The sequence below is a fragment of the Opisthorchis viverrini genome (assembly GCF_000715545.1).
Source record: "Opisthorchis viverrini unplaced genomic scaffold opera_v5_259, whole genome shotgun sequence".
Lineage (NCBI taxonomy): Eukaryota > Metazoa > Platyhelminthes > Trematoda > Opisthorchiida > Opisthorchiidae > Opisthorchis > Opisthorchis viverrini.
The window spans coordinates 194,857-211,188 of record NW_008751914.1 but is presented as its reverse complement, the minus strand read 5'-3'; the positions used below and the strand labels follow the sequence as shown (position 1 = coordinate 211,188).

The following is a 16,332-nucleotide window of genomic DNA, read 5'->3' as shown; positions in this document are numbered from 1 at the left end:
TGGTGATACGATGGTTCCAAATAGACATCTATCATTGAACGGAACCAAGGGCGTACTGCAGCTAAATTTGAGCGGCAATTAATCTCGTAGACTGTTTTTATACGGAGAAAGGAATAATACAGGTTCCGTTCATTGACTAACGGTCCGTAAACTAGACACGATGGCCAACTGGAAATTCCGCCATATGTTTTCAGTGGAAGAACGAGCTCCCGACTCTCAACGTTTGTCAGAATGTCTGAACGCTTGTTGTTTGATCGGTCCAGTACAAGTGAAGTTAGCGTGTGAGAACGTGATGAGTTCATTCGAATCGAGTCATCGTGGCCACGGACCTCAGCAGTAGGCCTGGTCGATCGACACAACGAAAGCATGTAGATCAGTGTTGATGCCCAAAGTGCTCTGAGAATTCAGGTTTGTCAGCTGATGCACCGACAATGATGACCTAGTTCCGGACAAATGCGACGCATCACACCACGACACGTGATCAATACGGATTCATTATGATAGAAGCTGGAAATCTGGAGGTAAAGACCTAGTTTATAGGGATGAAAAAGTGAGAAAAGTTGCTAGAGTTGCTGAGTGTGATCAACTACTCACATCGTGGTTGTTTTCCTTTGTTTTTCTCTTTCACTGGATTGACGTCCCGGGGTTCCCCATCGACCTCGGACTTGGCACGGTTTTTCCTCACCCTTGCTTCCTCACAGCAGTGCACACAAACGGAATAACCACATTTGGCACAAACCCAGTGAGTATTGAACATAGTCGTCTCACAAACATCACACATCTCACGGACGCCTTTCACCGGTCGTTTCCATGCGACTACGTTTGCTGGATGCCCCCGATTGGCCGTAACACCCAAGGCAGCAGCAGTAGCGTTGGTTGAAACATTACCCCGCCGTATTCCGTTCTTTGGTGGAGCTCCGGGACCGCGGTGCACAATCGGTTCACGGTCACTGTATCCAGTGAGAATAGCAACTTCTTGACGCAAAAGACGACAGAATAACACTCCCGCGCGTTCCAGGAGGTACTTGGCGTTGGCTGGATCCACGCAAGGGGAAACTGAAGAGGAGGGACAAAAATACAGGGTCATTTCTATAGCCAGTGCTCAGCACAAAGGGTTGCGTATCGTAAAGTATGGTAGCCGAACCTGCCGTTACTAGCAACGAACAAGAACGCGCCAACAGACTCGATGAGCATTTACTGGTGACCGCGGAATTGGTCGACTTTGAATTAGCTCATCGAAACCGACAGAAACTTTTAGGCTCGATTTTGACAGCGTCCCAGATGGTTGGCCCTTCTGTTCTGTCACAGACATCACATACAAAAAAAACAAGCAAGCGTCAGAGTTACATCAAGACTGTGCGCTAGATACAACGATTCCAGCTTTCCAAAGACTAAAAAACGGATGCACTTTTCAACGCAATAGTCGTCACATACCTGGATAGTACATTTCCCACAAAGAACGGTCGATCGGAGCGGCCTCATTCGAGTGACAAAAGCCAGCTATTTTCAATATGCCACGATTGTTGAATATCAGCCTGAGATGGGGAAAGTTTAAGAAAATGTAGGAAGGTTTAGCGAAAAACGGACAGTTCCATGAAAAAAAACAATCCAACAAGGTCACATATTCCACTGACCGATGGTCCGCTGGAATAGACGTCCTGTGTAAAGGCACGCACTGAAGGTACCGGATAAGGGACAAACTTTTCATCAACTGAAGAGAATGTTACACTCAATTCAAACATCCAGCCAAGAGGTCAGCTGACATGCCCCTCGAAAGTGGATGTTGTGGGAGTCGAGTGATGAAATCCTTCACCACTCTCAAGATGGAAATGTTCCATTTAACTAACCCATCCCTTCGAACACCGTACTGAAAGCCAGAGCGCCCCTCTGTGGTTTTATTGGTCGATTTGAGCGGGCATCTGTTGTCCATGACACTAACTGAACCCATAACTTGCGGCTAAATAACCTTAGTAGACGTAGCTAATTGATTGCATCCCTCAGAATTCGTCGTCGTATCGGCTTTCATGGTCCCCTGTACTTCAGCTTGGATAGTATTCCATAATATAAACGTTTCGAAATGGAGAGAAAAATGCTTGTTGCGTTCTGGTACGTTTTGGGAGCATCCTATTATGAGGGACTTTTCCGTTCGTTGAAGTCCTCTGGGGGGTTTTTGAATGTGGGACCACTGTAGTTTCAACGGGATATTAGTTGAATTCACGGACAGTGGTTCAACCAAGCAGCACCAGAGGCTGGAATTTTAAGCCACGAAGAAATGGGCACCCAGAGAGTCACTATCAGCGGCAATTCACCCCTAAAGCAATTTCTTTTGACCAGCCATTCTGATACTAATTTTTGGCACGAAAATGTTCACATTTCCCTCTTTGAATAAAAGATTGGGCACCAATGTTGCATTATGGCACATTTTATTCATGAGCAGGTTTACACCATACCATGCGGCGATCATTTTTGACCGGTTTTTTTACTAGTTTATACAGAGAGGCTTTAGTACGAACATTAAAATGCCTGTATATTATGCCCCAAAAGCACGCTGTATAAAAAAGTTGAGTGTTTTAAGGACAGGATGAAATATCAGTCCAAAAGAACCGTATTTTCGCAACCTTTCAGGTTATGAACCCTGCGAAGAATGGGACAAGTAGGACTCGTCTCGATAGCCTAATTTTTCATGAAGGCTCACTAACTAGCCAATAATAGGATGGCCCATCGCTTTCGGCCTCACGAATAAAATAACAACAGAGACAAGGACTGAAAACTCAGCTATAGATATGACTTACTTCCTAAATCCCCAGAAACGGCAAAAAACAGATACTGGAGAGGAAGTGGTCGTCTTCTTTCCCCTCTGTTTGTCCCCGCTATTCACTCGGTCATTGTCACCCGAACTCTCCTTGCTACCCTTTTCCGTATGTCCGTTTCGGCCGGAAGGACGCTTGAACTGCGCGGCTCCATTCACCCCTGTTGTACCGCTTGTAGTCAATCTCTGTTCCCCAGGACGACCCTCTTCATCAGATAAGCTCGACTCCATACCTCCGTTCATCATCAAACTTGTCGAATTGTCCACGTGTGAACGTTTGAGCTGTCGGCAGGCACGGCATTTGGGTATTTGTTTCAAACCAGGATCGTTGCAGCTGACCAACTGAACGAAGGCAGTTCGGCTGCGTCGGTAATGGTCGAGCGAGTGTGTTGGACGGAGTGAATGATCTGTCAATTGTTGCACTAAACAGATGGAAGGGCAGACAAAAAGAGGAGTGGTCATGAATCAACAGAGTAGGTAAAAGGGCGTTCACGAAGGCTCTTCTTGTAAATTAGGTCTATTTCAGGGGGAGATTATCACAGAATATTGTTCCAATGCCACCCATTCTACCTTGAGGGTCATGCCAAGATACCCTCCGGTCATCATCCAGGCAGGTTTCGACCTGCAAGCGACGAGACTGCTTACTGAGTCACAGTGAAGAGATGATGAGATTATCCACGGGCACAATCGGAATCAATGTGTGCAACGAAAATTAAATTTTGGGGTCACATAAATGGCAGATTTGTTCTATTCAGCGCGGAGGTGATGATGGTGAGGCAAGAAACTATGGCATTTAAATCCGTCCAAAGGGCTTTCATTCCTATGGTTGTAGCGAGGGCGTATTTATGACGAATTCGGAGTGTGAATATGTAGCGGCTACCCTCCTGTCTAATACCAGAGTCACTTGGCGGTTCACTTGAAGAGACAAACGCAATCGGTCATGCCAAACCAGTCTGACTGAAGTTTGTTTAACCATCAGGAAGCGTAAACGAGAATAATACTATCATTCGAACCGTTAAGCTTCGAAGCTTCCAGGGAATACGTGAGGCACAAACTCACTGAACTGGCTCGCTCGGATGAAGAATGGAGCTCACCACATGACACTTCAGGTAGCCGCCATCGGATTCAACATTTGTGGATTCACAGTTACCACCACGAGTGGACAGTTGTGAATAAGAACAGGGGATAACAACCAAGTACAGACGTCACTGAACCGTTACACGACCCAGAAACGCGTTGGCTAGGTCACAGATTGTTGTTTAGGCTTTTGACAACCGGTTGACGTAGAAAGAACGCCTGGTGAGGTTCATCCGTATACCACCCTATTCAGTGGTGCTCAAATGAACATCCGACTTTTGGTGACTCCTGCATAATCCAAGAAGGTTTGACGAAAAGCCGACTATTTCGATTGTAGGTCAATTAACCATCTAATCCAGGGGTCCCCAGCCCTTTTTTTCAACTGTTCCCCTTCTTCAAATTCTGTCAGCTTGGTTTTACTCAGCGTCCTGTATACTATGAAGCTTGTTTCAAAACTCGGAGCACTAAAAACTCACAAATTATACAACACTGCTGAAGAAATCAATGTAAGCCCCTCGAGGACTTGTTGGTTCAAAACTCGATCGAACATGAGGCGACTAAACAGCAGTACCCTGGCGAGTACTTATGATCTTTGTTGCTCGATAAACAATGGTTAGTTTAAGCACTACAACTGGTGTCTGTCTGCAGTATTTCCAACCTTGAGCTTCAAGTGAGACGAAGCTGGAAGACCTCTGTTAATCAACTTCTTCGTTCTGTCAAACCGCGGATAGGGGGTCGCACCTGATGGCATTGCATAACTGCACTTGTATTGCATGTTTAACTGTGCTCAAAAGCCTCCGTCATTACGAGCAGCTGACCTACATGAGAATTGTTCGCAAGACCAAAGCTAGGAATAACTGAATCTGCTATGCATGATTGTATCCTCACACAGAGGTGATGGTATGAGCGGTACGATCCAAATTAAGGTACTGCACTTGGCTGGGTATTGGGAAGTGTCGGAGACCCACGCTCCTATCGCCTACACTAGCACTGCCACATCCATACTACTGACGAGCGACCATCTAGCACGCTTCTGAACGACATCGCTCCATGTGAAGTTGAAAAACGTCTCCAGGGAACGAAACCACCTCTGCTGATGATCACTGGTATAAGGTGCTAGATTGGAATTCGAGGTGCAAATAAAGACCATGGGAAGACGCATCAAGTCCTGTTCGCAGCACGAATGAACAAATGAGAAGTTAGTGAGTGCATATTGCCGAGGATCCTAGGACATGGTTAATAATATAATCAAGCGAATTTTATGAGAGCAAGCTGTTTGGAAGGTCTTGGGTACCATCCTAAAAAAAATTTTAATGAAAAATCATCGGGTTGAAACACATAGACTGTAGAAAATGTAATTGAATGGTGGCAGCAAGCTTACGATCGGGAGGTCCAGGGATCTGATGCATCAACTCCTCAAACGGCAACTTATCCTCCGTCAAAGCTGCCGACAACTCATCGAGAACTGAGCTCGTCGTGGGGCCTTTTGGATCCAGGGTCATAATGGATGAAGCCCCATCGGTGGACATGGATTCATCGTCAGCATCCACCTCCTCATCCTCTCGATCCGTAACTTGATGTTGTGAGGGCTGTTGCATCAGATCCATATGTGTTGAAGACAAACGAGGTCGCTTCATTCCGACAGTGGCCGACGCAGCAGTAGCCGCGGAAGCAGCCAACGCAGCTGCTCTTTTCGGTTTGCGTACACGATCGTGCTGTATCGCTTGAGTTGTGGCACCTGTCCGTTTCCCATCCGAAACCGCGTCGTTCGTCGAATCTGTTGAATCGCAAGAGTGATGGACCTTCTCCATCTTCGTCCGTGCGTAGGATTTAGAAGCTTTACCGGATTTAGTCGTCTCGTCAACATTCTGATCAAAGTCACTTTCCACACCTGCCTCGACACTACGCAGACTGGAACTACTGGCACTGCTGGCTGAACTGTGACTTCGATGTGCTCTGGACGCCACCATCATCAGATAGGTTCCGTTGACCGCAGCCATACGACGTCGAGGTGGCTCATCCCCATCGTCCAAACGTGAAGACGATTGAGCACTGCTTGCATCCGAACTAGGTTGCCGCGTTCGCCGTTGTGTTTGCTTCCGTGTTTTCTGATCTGATATGTTTCCACTGTCTTCAGACTTTACTGTTCGAGCCTTGGATTTTGAAATCTTCGGTTCCCGTGCGTAGCTGTCTGACCTGCGAGTGGTGCTCCCGTCACGCTTTCGTGGATCCCTTGAACCCCCAGCATGCTTGTTTCCCATGCCACCCGCAGTAACGCACCTTCCACTGGGTTTCTTCTCCCAACTCCCGTCGGACACATCGGATAAGCTACGCCCTTTATTGGGTTTTCGCTTCTTTGAAGCAATTCCAGGATGTTCGGACTTCTGTGCACACAAAAAGCACGGTGAAGGAAAATGAATGAGAAGAAATCAAACATGAACTAAAGGATTTTATAAAAAGTCATCTGTTCACGATTGCCAATAAGAGCAAACAATCCGGCTCTTCCACAAGTGACAGTCTTACAAACATGTTACTATGGAAATAGGCCAACATTTTTGAATACTCCTACTTGTTCCAGGAAAGTGACGGTAGCCTAAATCCGGGGAAAAGTAACCTAGAATAGGATCCACCCTGTTGTGCGATGTCCCCGAAAGCCATCGACGGAATTTTTGGATAGAATGGGCTCCAATAACCATATGCACTGAATACGACCATGTTCTCTTACGCATCCTAACTGGGTCAGCGATTTGCCAAAAAACCAATTTCACATCATGATGCGGTCTCAAAACATGGAGTTTTGTATGCTAAACGGTACAGCGCAACGGAATATCGGCTGATCTACATGATGACCCACAATTTGGACATCGGGATTACTTCGTCAAGGCGATCCCCATTATCATCAGCATTATCACCATAAATAACAGCACTAACAATGATACATCAACAGTGAATACCTGCCCCTAACTACCGTAAAGCAGTGAGGAAAGAAGGCTTTGTTGAGGACTCAAACTGTGCACTTGATTGCAAGTGCAGCATTGCCTTTGGGTGATTTGAGGATAGGTGCCACCGAATAGCGTGGGTGGGTTCTAGCTGGTCAGCTGATTTATTCTCAGCCAAGTGTACAAAGCTCGATGTACCATGGCCGAGCTGTGCGGCCAGAGTTTATAAATGAAATCCCCCCCCCCCCATGAACACTTAGTAACTTTGTCATGGAAGGCTTAGGTTAGGTTAGGTTGCATAACCTTAATCCAATGTTACACAATCACCACGTTCAACATATACATTCACCCTAAGTGGCAAGCTCGTAACCAGCCGCCATAGACTAGTCTGATCATACTTTTATAAGTCAGCCTAGAGTAAATTCGGTGTCCAGGTTTACTAGTATCGAATCGCTTAGCTCTGGCACCCTTTAGTGCCTAATTGCCACGTCACCAGAAGGAAGCATGACGGCTGGGATATTGCCAGGTCGCCAAAGCCCAGGCGGGGAAAGTCGAGAGGTAGAGGTCAGATTCGAACCACGGACCTCCCTGTCGGTAAATTCGCACTCTAATCAGTGAGCCATCTGATATAAGTGTCAAACGACAGTCTAGTCTCTTGATACCGTCATCCCCGGCTTTCATTACACGGGGTCTCCGCAATAAGCCCCATCATTTCTATCTCTTCAGTACCATCTTTCTAATTGAAGAGAATATCGGTGGCTCAGATTGTCAGATTGTTCCATGAGCTGTCACCCCGACTGGTGATGAAACGTTTGCAACCGAATTGCCCAGCTCATTGAACAAACCGACAACCCTGAACTGGCTCCTTGGAAACGCGCCAACTTGGACAGGCGCACTGAGATGTCTCCTCGAATGGTGACGAAAAACTTTCAAGTCAACTACCAAGCTCGGTGAACAGATCAACAGCAGCCTGATCAACTACCACGTTTTCAGACGAATGAATGAGGTTGTAGTGTTTTGCAGAAGATAAAAGACCATATCAAATACAGTGGTTTGGCCACCTGGCGAACGAACAAATGAAAGCCGCTTAATGCAGTCAATGTGAGATGGCACCAACCCATCCTTACTTTTGAGTTTTACTTCTCTCGCTCTAGAATATGATAGTGATGCACACCCAGGCTCCAACTGACGACAAATTAGCGCCAGTAGAGAGTCAGATGTTTTGTTCCTTGTTTTCTTGTACTACCATTATGGGAATTTCCTTCATAAGGTGATTTTTTAGTAGTCACCGGATCAGGGTAGAAAATTATGGCGTAAGTGTGCGTGTATGCCATCATGAGAGTTGGCAAGCAAGCCGATCAATGAATCCCACACATATTGAGGCGAACAGAACAACAGATGGGCTCCAGGTGAGTTCCACATGAAAACCAAATTGATATGCAGATGAGTGTATAAGTCCAATAACCGTGGTTCTCTTCACTTTAAGACGTTACCAATATACAGCAATACAAGTTGGGGTACTTTGAGATGGAACACTCGCTTTTTGGAAGCATTCTATTCGGAGGAAGCACTGTTCCCATATTTACGAGTCATGGCTTTTCTGTATGGCTAGCCACATATACCAAGAATGGGTGTCATAAATGGATCGAAGACATTCACGTGCCGTCCATGAATTCTGACCAGTAACTCCAATACTATTCAGCTTTAAAGGCTGTCTTTCTCTCCAATGCACTTCCAAACCAATGGACATTAATAGAAACTGAGCAACTAACAATCTCTCTGAGTACGTAAGGGGATTTTGCGGTGTTGCACTGGTGTCGTAAACTCACCTCGGAAGACTTGCCGACAGAAAGAACACGCTCGTGTGAGCCGGTAGGAGGTTGATCCACACCTGAGATGAACGAACTGTCGGATCGCAAGGGAGAATGGGGAGAAAGTTTTGGCCCGGCTGACAGGTATCGCGTTAGGTCCGGAGATGTCGCAGAGATGGTGGACAGGTTAGACGAACAGGCACCAATGGTCGTTCCATTGTCAGCCTCATACCGTTGTATCAATCGTTTTTTCAAAGGCATCGCCGTAGAACGAGTCTCGGTGGGAGTTCGACTAGATTTCTGTGCCTCTTCTTCATCAGGTGATGGTTTCAGGTGGCCTGTGTTTGTTATATCCGATGGTGTAGATAGCCGCCGGGGCTGAGATTCATACCCTTTTGGTGGTGGCCACGAAAAGGACATCTCACCCCCACTGCCGCTTGTATGAAGGATCGGTTCCCCGGTAGGTGAGTTCATCATCTTATGAAGCGCGTTAAGGGAAACACCTGGGTAAACGGTTGGTCTGGGGGATTTCTCATCACTTGGTCGGCCAGGAGTAGAAAGCACGTTTGAAACCACCTGCCTGTTGAAAACGTTCGAATTTTCCGTCGCAGTGACTCCTAGTGACGAAGCCGATGGCGCCAGCGTTGGTGAAGGAGTTACGTGATGCCTAACCTGAGTTGTTCCGCAGTATCCTGCAGGTGTTGGGGGCTTAGTCGCATTGGGTAGTTCCGCCTGATTCGTACCCGGCGTGACCTGTCTTGTTCGAGACAGCAAACCAGGTGAATTCAATTCAGGTGCACACGGATTAGGAGATATTCGCTTGATTTCTTTCGCATCCGTTGTACACCGAGGTGGGACGGGATGTAAGGCAGTCGTTTGTGAAATTGTGGGTGGTAGCGACATAGGAACGGTTCCTGGAGCTGGTAACCCTGGCGAGGAGAAGGAGGTAGAAGATCGAGCCCTCTGTGTTTTACTCTGAGCCGAATTCTGGCAAGCACTGTTCAACGCTGGCCATTCTACACTGAGAGCAGCCAGTTTCGCATCTTGTAGAATAGACAGTCGAGCATCAGCAGCTTCTACAACTGGATTTACGTGGACATTTTGATCTGAGCGGCCATCAGTGGATAGCCACGGCGGGGTATCCCGAAAAGACTTCAAGTTCTCCACGTTTGTTGATCCCGTGGGCGGAAGGCGACTATCCGATGGCGGGCTTTCTTTCGCATCCATTGTACACCGAGGTGGGACGGGATGTAAGGCAGTCGTTTGTGAAATTGTGGGTGGTAGCGACATAGGAACGGTTCCTGGAGCTGGTAACCCTGGCGAGGAGAAGGAGGTAGAAGATCGAGCCCTCTGTGTTTTACTCTGAGCCGAATTCTGGCAAGCACTGTTCAACGCTGGCCATTCTACACTGAGAGCAGCCAGTTTCGCATCTTGTAGAATAGACAGTCGAGCATCAGCAGCTTCTACAACTGGATTTACGTGGACATTTTGATCTGAGCGGCCATCAGTGGATAGCCACGGCGGGGTATCCCGAAAAGACTTCAAGTTCTCCACGTTTGCTGATCCCGTGGGCGGAAGGCGACTATCCGATTGGCGGGCTTGAGACATGGTTGGTTTTGGTGTTTGACGTCTGACATCTGCTGCCGGATTCTGATTACTGGGAGTATGAACTCTCGTAACATGGGGCGAGACATCAATCTGGTTCCGGAGTTTTGGTAAGTCTTGCTGACTGCTGCAAAGCAAATGGAAAAGGTGACCATAGCTATTACTCAGGATTTGGTGCATACGAAATTAAACTACGGACAAATTTTCGAAGTAAGGGACCCTATCGAGCTGCACATGACGCTATTTGGATTCGATAACACTGAGAACTGTTAGACATAGGAATAAAAATCAGCCAAAGGGATGGAGATGAGACTAGGCGATCTTACTTCACTGAGTGGTCCAGCCATTCTCATCAACCCTAGATATTCACCATCGGTATTACAGTTCTTTTGCTAGTTGAATAAGGTGCTTCCATAGTTGAAGGTATGCACGTAAGGCCATACCTATCAGTTATGCAGTCTTCAAGGAAAGGTCTTCTCTTCGGAGTGATCCCTCTTACATACCAGTGTACAGAGAGACCGTAGACGACAACAATCCCCCAAGTTTTATTAAGGATACAGTGGTTTCCGTTGAAAGGGACGTCAGCAAAGCCAAAAGATATCGTTATCTCGTGCGATCGATACCCTTTAGGCGGGAATCAAACCTCTTGACTAATGATAAGTCCGAACCACCAAGTTGTATACAGGCTTGTTAAGTCCACTAGTTGATCATCCCCGACTTCTATTAACCTTGCTTTAATCGCTCTTCTCACCTGCTGAGTGATACTGACCAACGCCGCAACGGTGAACTTCCGGTCGTGTTGATACACATTAGCTTGGCTGTCAATTTGTTAAGACCCAAAATTGCCATCCATAGGACGGTCGTCTTCTGAAATGATGTTTCAACATACGTAATGCACCAATCATAAGGTTGCTGAGAACTCTTCGACCGCCCATGACCGGTTTCTCCCTTCTTGGAGCTCATCAGGTAGGCGAAGTCCCCGAGTTTCTGTCAAGCTTGTTTTACTTGAAGCCTAATTGCTCGAAATTAGCGAAATATACTCATTTGGAAACAATTTGGTTTGAGAAGGTAAGCTAGATTGTGAATGCCAAACCAGCCGCATATTTGGAAACGACCCAATCCAATCAACAAAGGTGCGGAAATCAGAAATCACAAACAGTGCTTTAGCAACCAAGCGACCAAGCATTTCAACAGTAAAGAATGAACGACAAACTCCGCGGTTGGAAAGTCCGAAAGTGACGAAATTGCTGTACTCTAATGATCAACAAAAATTCAGTGATCGACTGTGAGGAAATCTAGTAGATACGAAAAGTAACGACTGTCTTTCGTATATGTATCGTTCAGCTGTGGCACCCGTTCGGTGCCTAACTGCCATGCTACCCGAAGGTTGTACGAGGGCTGGGATATTGCCAGGTTGCCCAAGCCTAGACAGGGGAAGTCGAGAGGCAGAGGTCGGGTTCGAACCACGGACCTTCCGGTCAGTAAATTCGCGCTCTGACCACTTGGTCCATCTCGCCTTTCGTGTAAATGCTGTCAGACCCACACAGTGCATTCCTAACCACGAATAAGGAGTACGGTTACGACCGCTGCTCAAGGAACACACCCGTGACTAGCGCCGAGAGCGTAAACACAAGTTTCACTTCAGTATAACCTAGATGTGAGGATGTGCGCGTGTGCACAAGTCGGACAATAGCCATAAGAATAAATCTAGAAATTGCAGAAACAATAGCAGCAGTTTGTATAGCAACAGATGGAGCTCTTACACGACGGTGCACTACAGTAAAGCCATACCCTTAGGCTCAGAAAGTGTGAAAGACCACTGGGCAGCATGGGGACCTAGAGTGCAGGGGACTCCCAAACAAAAATATGACTACTAGGATAGAAAGTAACACACTCACTGCCACTCCGAGAAGCAAAGTTGTATAGGAGTGCATGACGGTGAGAAATCAAGCAGCCTCAATGCAGTTAATCACGGCAGGGAATAGACACAATGGATCCAATCTGCGGTCTATCGATATTTTGTTTGCCTCTCAACTAGTTACTGTTTACCTGTACAGTTACGCACTTGCCACAGAACCACCCGTGAACTGAGCTGAAACCTACATTTCAGACTGATGAACGTTAGCTGGACAAAGTGCGATGCCAAAAGCACAACTTTATCTTCATTTTATTCCACAACTCTCTCCAACAATCACAAACGGGTGCCCTTTAGAGCAGGGAGAGTGCACCAGGTGTCTCAGAGTCAAGTTGTCCTCTGATCTGCACAGCAAACTTAATGGTATTGGTCCGCTTAACATTGTATCGATGAACAAAGTCGAGTACACTCACGAAATGCATCGACAGGCATATTTTACCTGGTCCCGCCGCTTTCAACATAAAATCATCAAATTAGAAAAGGCGCTACAAAGCTTAGGTGGTCACTTGATATGCATGAACGCAGACATCTGCGGGATAGGCAGAATCGTTAATAAGTCAAAGGCCAGCTGAAATCAGTTTTCACATCAAGCTTCACAAACCGGTGGGCGATCACATGGTTTTGGGCTGCTAGTTCACGGGTCACTTGTCCGATTGCTCGACTCTCGCCTGACGGAACACCATAATGACGTGTGTGGCTGCACTTTTCGGGATTCAACCACATTCTTGAGACTTCAGAATCACTTTTTCGGATGTGAAACTTGCTCACAAGATCCTCAGAGCTACTGTGATGAATTCGGAAACTAAAAAAATCCCTTTTTCAGTACCACTGTAGGCTATCCGAACCAATGGGACTAGATTTTCTCTCATCACTGGATCGTATTTTTCCCGTCATTGGTATCGGATATTGCAACTTTCCTCCCACATATGTAACTTTCATACAGATTGCGTTCAGCCAATCATTTTTATTTCTTTTTGTGTATTTTGAATGTAGGACAGACTGAAATGGTTCTTGTACTCTAGTGTCACATTGCTCCACTTATATTACTTATACTATGTATAATATGAGTAATATATAATTATTATATGCAGCATACGTATATATTGCTTGTATATTATCACATTATTATTACATTCCCGTGCTTCAATCATCGGATCGGATTCGAACTAGACAGCCTTGTCGCCTTCTTTGGCCGGTACTTTTTGTTTGAGCCTTAACAGTGCCATCATTTAAAGCAAATATCGAAATTATAATCGTATCACTGACCCATGACCTTGTAATATAATCTCCATAGTTTAACAGAACTCATTTGCTGAATAGCGCTCATGGAATCTAGAATGTTGATTTCAACCGCTTTGAACTCTATAGTAATTCACGGGGTTCCGCTATTTTAGATGATAGTCCTGCAGGTTTATATAGGTAATCGAAAGAGCTCACGTGTGTCCAACAATCATATAGACTCGGGCAATTCAAATTTGACGATCCTAAGTAGAAAGGGAAGTCTTTGAATATGCCGGATGACTTTCACATCGCACGCACTGTGAAGCGCCTTCAGGGCATCCATAGCCCCGATCGATAAGCTCCAGAAACGGTGTTTCGACGTAACGGAGCACAAAACGTAACAGCTGATGTGTAAAAACGCCCAAGCGAAATGACATCACAATAGTATGACCTAAGCTGATGCGTAAGCTTGGTCCTCTAGTCTAACAAGAATATGCTTCAGGCGCAGCACGCATGCTTTGCGGTCATCATGTGACGCAGGGTGCAGAACGAAAACATTCCACCCCATCAGCTCAACCGTTGCGTTAACTGTGCTAGCTTGTCAGACGAAAACCAATGAATGCAGTTCAGGCCTTACTAAATTGTTATATTTAACACAGCATGATGCCAAAGTACCTTGAAATCAGAATGACCTGCACCGATGTAGATCGATGACTGCATTCAGCTCCTTTGATCGGTCCACATCTGCTGCCCAACTCAGCCTGTTCAGTTCAAAGGTGTAATATCAGGGGAGAACATTAGCTACTTAGAACCGATATGTTGAGATGTGTACGACAGTATTGGCGATTAAACATGGGCACCTGCGACGCGACTTTATGCTCAATAAATATCACCGCTGTTTTCAAAAAGGAAACTACTCATAAGGTTGCTGAAGACTTTTCAGAAACCTTCTGAGTAGTTTCCTCTATAAAAATATACTGCGGTATCCCGAATGGTGCAGCAGATTCAGTTGCTTGGAAACATCACAAACGAGAGATTCAGCTTGGTTCCTGGTGAGTCTCTCGCAAAACCAAATTTGTTTGAAAATGAGTGAATCTCGCTATCGGTTTCATCTAAAAAGGTTCAACACGTGCTCGTACAAGGAAAGAAGAATTTCCAGTCATTCGGTCAGGCACTATTTTATTCATTTCCGTTTTTTCGACACGAAACAAATTGGAATATTCGACGTTTGCACTGGCTGAATGTTACCTGAAGGGTCGTAGAGGAGGGAACAGTGGATGTGCTACGAAAACTGTCCATCCAATTTATGGGCAATGAGGTTAATTGTCCATGCACATACATTGCGAGGATCTATTTTGACTGTCAACAGTTAAACGGAAACATGAATAGGCGTGATGTCGAAATCCTGCACAGACCGGATATAATACGCTACCTTTGGCAACAAGAGTGAAATACAATGAAAGACTGTACGACTGCAGAATGGATATCTTTGATCACCCAAGCTAATGGAAAGTAAGGAGGACATTAACCACGATGCTTAGTCTTGAGGCGGTTGGCTGATGTGAATTGGCTCTCACAACCTCAGTCTAGGATGAATATTTTGAATAAATCTTGTCAGGATAAGATAGAACTCTCCATTTTGAATGAAATGTCAGTCAATTAATCGGCCAGTGTGATAACCGTGAACAGTGTACGGAGGTTCGAGCTAAACGTGGCAAACGGTAGCATATTATGTAAGAATTGGCGGGTTCGATAAACAAAAACAAGAGTATATTGGGTTAGTGACTAAGGATGATGGAGTGGATACAACGTCGCAACGGGTAGCGTGGGTATTTCCAATCATTGGTTTGGTGAGTCTCCAGCACTTTAACCTCGCGCACGACATGCTATCAACGAAAAAAATTGAATTGTGATTCCTAATAGTCAGGATCAGTTCTTGTCACCCTGGTCGGGAATTGGGAGCTAGTAAATTAAATGCCACGTGGTCACACTCGAATAAAGTAGATCTGATTCCATGCTACAGAGTGGTTGTCGGAAACTCGACAAGCACTGAGCTACCGTGCAGTGGTTGAACATACTTTCTACCATAAGTGGTTTCAACCCCCTGGGAAAATACATTTTATTTTTCAAACCGCTACCATGTTCTGCTGTCGATCAAAGTACGTCGGGTCAAGAGGATCCCACCACTATCGCGCCATAGTGTGGCGGAACGGATAGTCTCATCGTCCGTCTTATTGCATGTTTATCAAATGGAAAATGTGGGGTAACGATAAACAGCACTGTAGTTGCGACTTTCCTTAGCATGAGGAGGGTAAGCAACCATTTCAGGAAGCATATGTGGCGTTTTGTACCTTTATTTTACTTCCATTATAACACTACGTATTTCATCAATTGCATAATCGTTTTTTGTTTAAATACGAAAAACTACAAAAACGCGCACTTGTACAATTTCACAGAATACAAGCGTGGTCACGTGCTTCGACTCTCTCCTGATTTCGCTTGCGCTTCCAGCGGCCAGTTCACGAGTCTCATGTACTTACTCTGGTACCAAAACATTTCAGACGTCTTCGGAATCTAGTATATGTGAGAACTGTTCAGAAGAAGACGTCTGGACCAACATAATTGGATTATTGTTTATTCGCTGACCTGGGCCAACGACGAACTATTTTAAAGGGAACAATTGTTAGTGAGTCTGTTCCATCTGGTCTCTTTATTTTTGTGTACCCAACCTAGCGTAATTATTTTTATTTCTTTGCCACACACTCCTGGTAATCTTACTTATTGGGTAGCCAGACCACTACATTGGTCAGTTGCTCTTGCAAACCGCCACTGTCACCAAGCGCAGGGTGTACACCTTCGACGAAACCGCTGGACAGAAACTGGTGGAGCGATACTTCATCCCCTCCTGATGAAGTTCGATCCAATGACTGCTGCGGGCTGACTAAGAAAACGGTC

General features: G+C 45.8%; 1 protein-coding gene across 1 annotated transcript in view; it reads right to left on the bottom strand.

Annotated features, from left to right (window-relative positions):
• The window catches only part of T265_09128 (hypothetical protein), a gene marked incomplete at both ends in the record, with an annotated part of 52,655 nt that overhangs the window by 12,518 nt on the left and 23,805 nt on the right, over positions 1-16,332 (bottom strand). Inside the window, 5 exons of the mRNA XM_009175125.1 lie at positions 595-1,056; positions 1,435-1,535; positions 2,793-3,231; positions 5,268-6,270; positions 8,655-10,368. Coding sequence (XP_009173389.1) covers positions 595-1,056; positions 1,435-1,535; positions 2,793-3,231; positions 5,268-6,270; positions 8,655-10,368 — 3,719 coding nt within the window. The remainder of the gene's footprint in view (positions 1-594; positions 1,057-1,434; positions 1,536-2,792; positions 3,232-5,267; positions 6,271-8,654; positions 10,369-16,332) is intronic.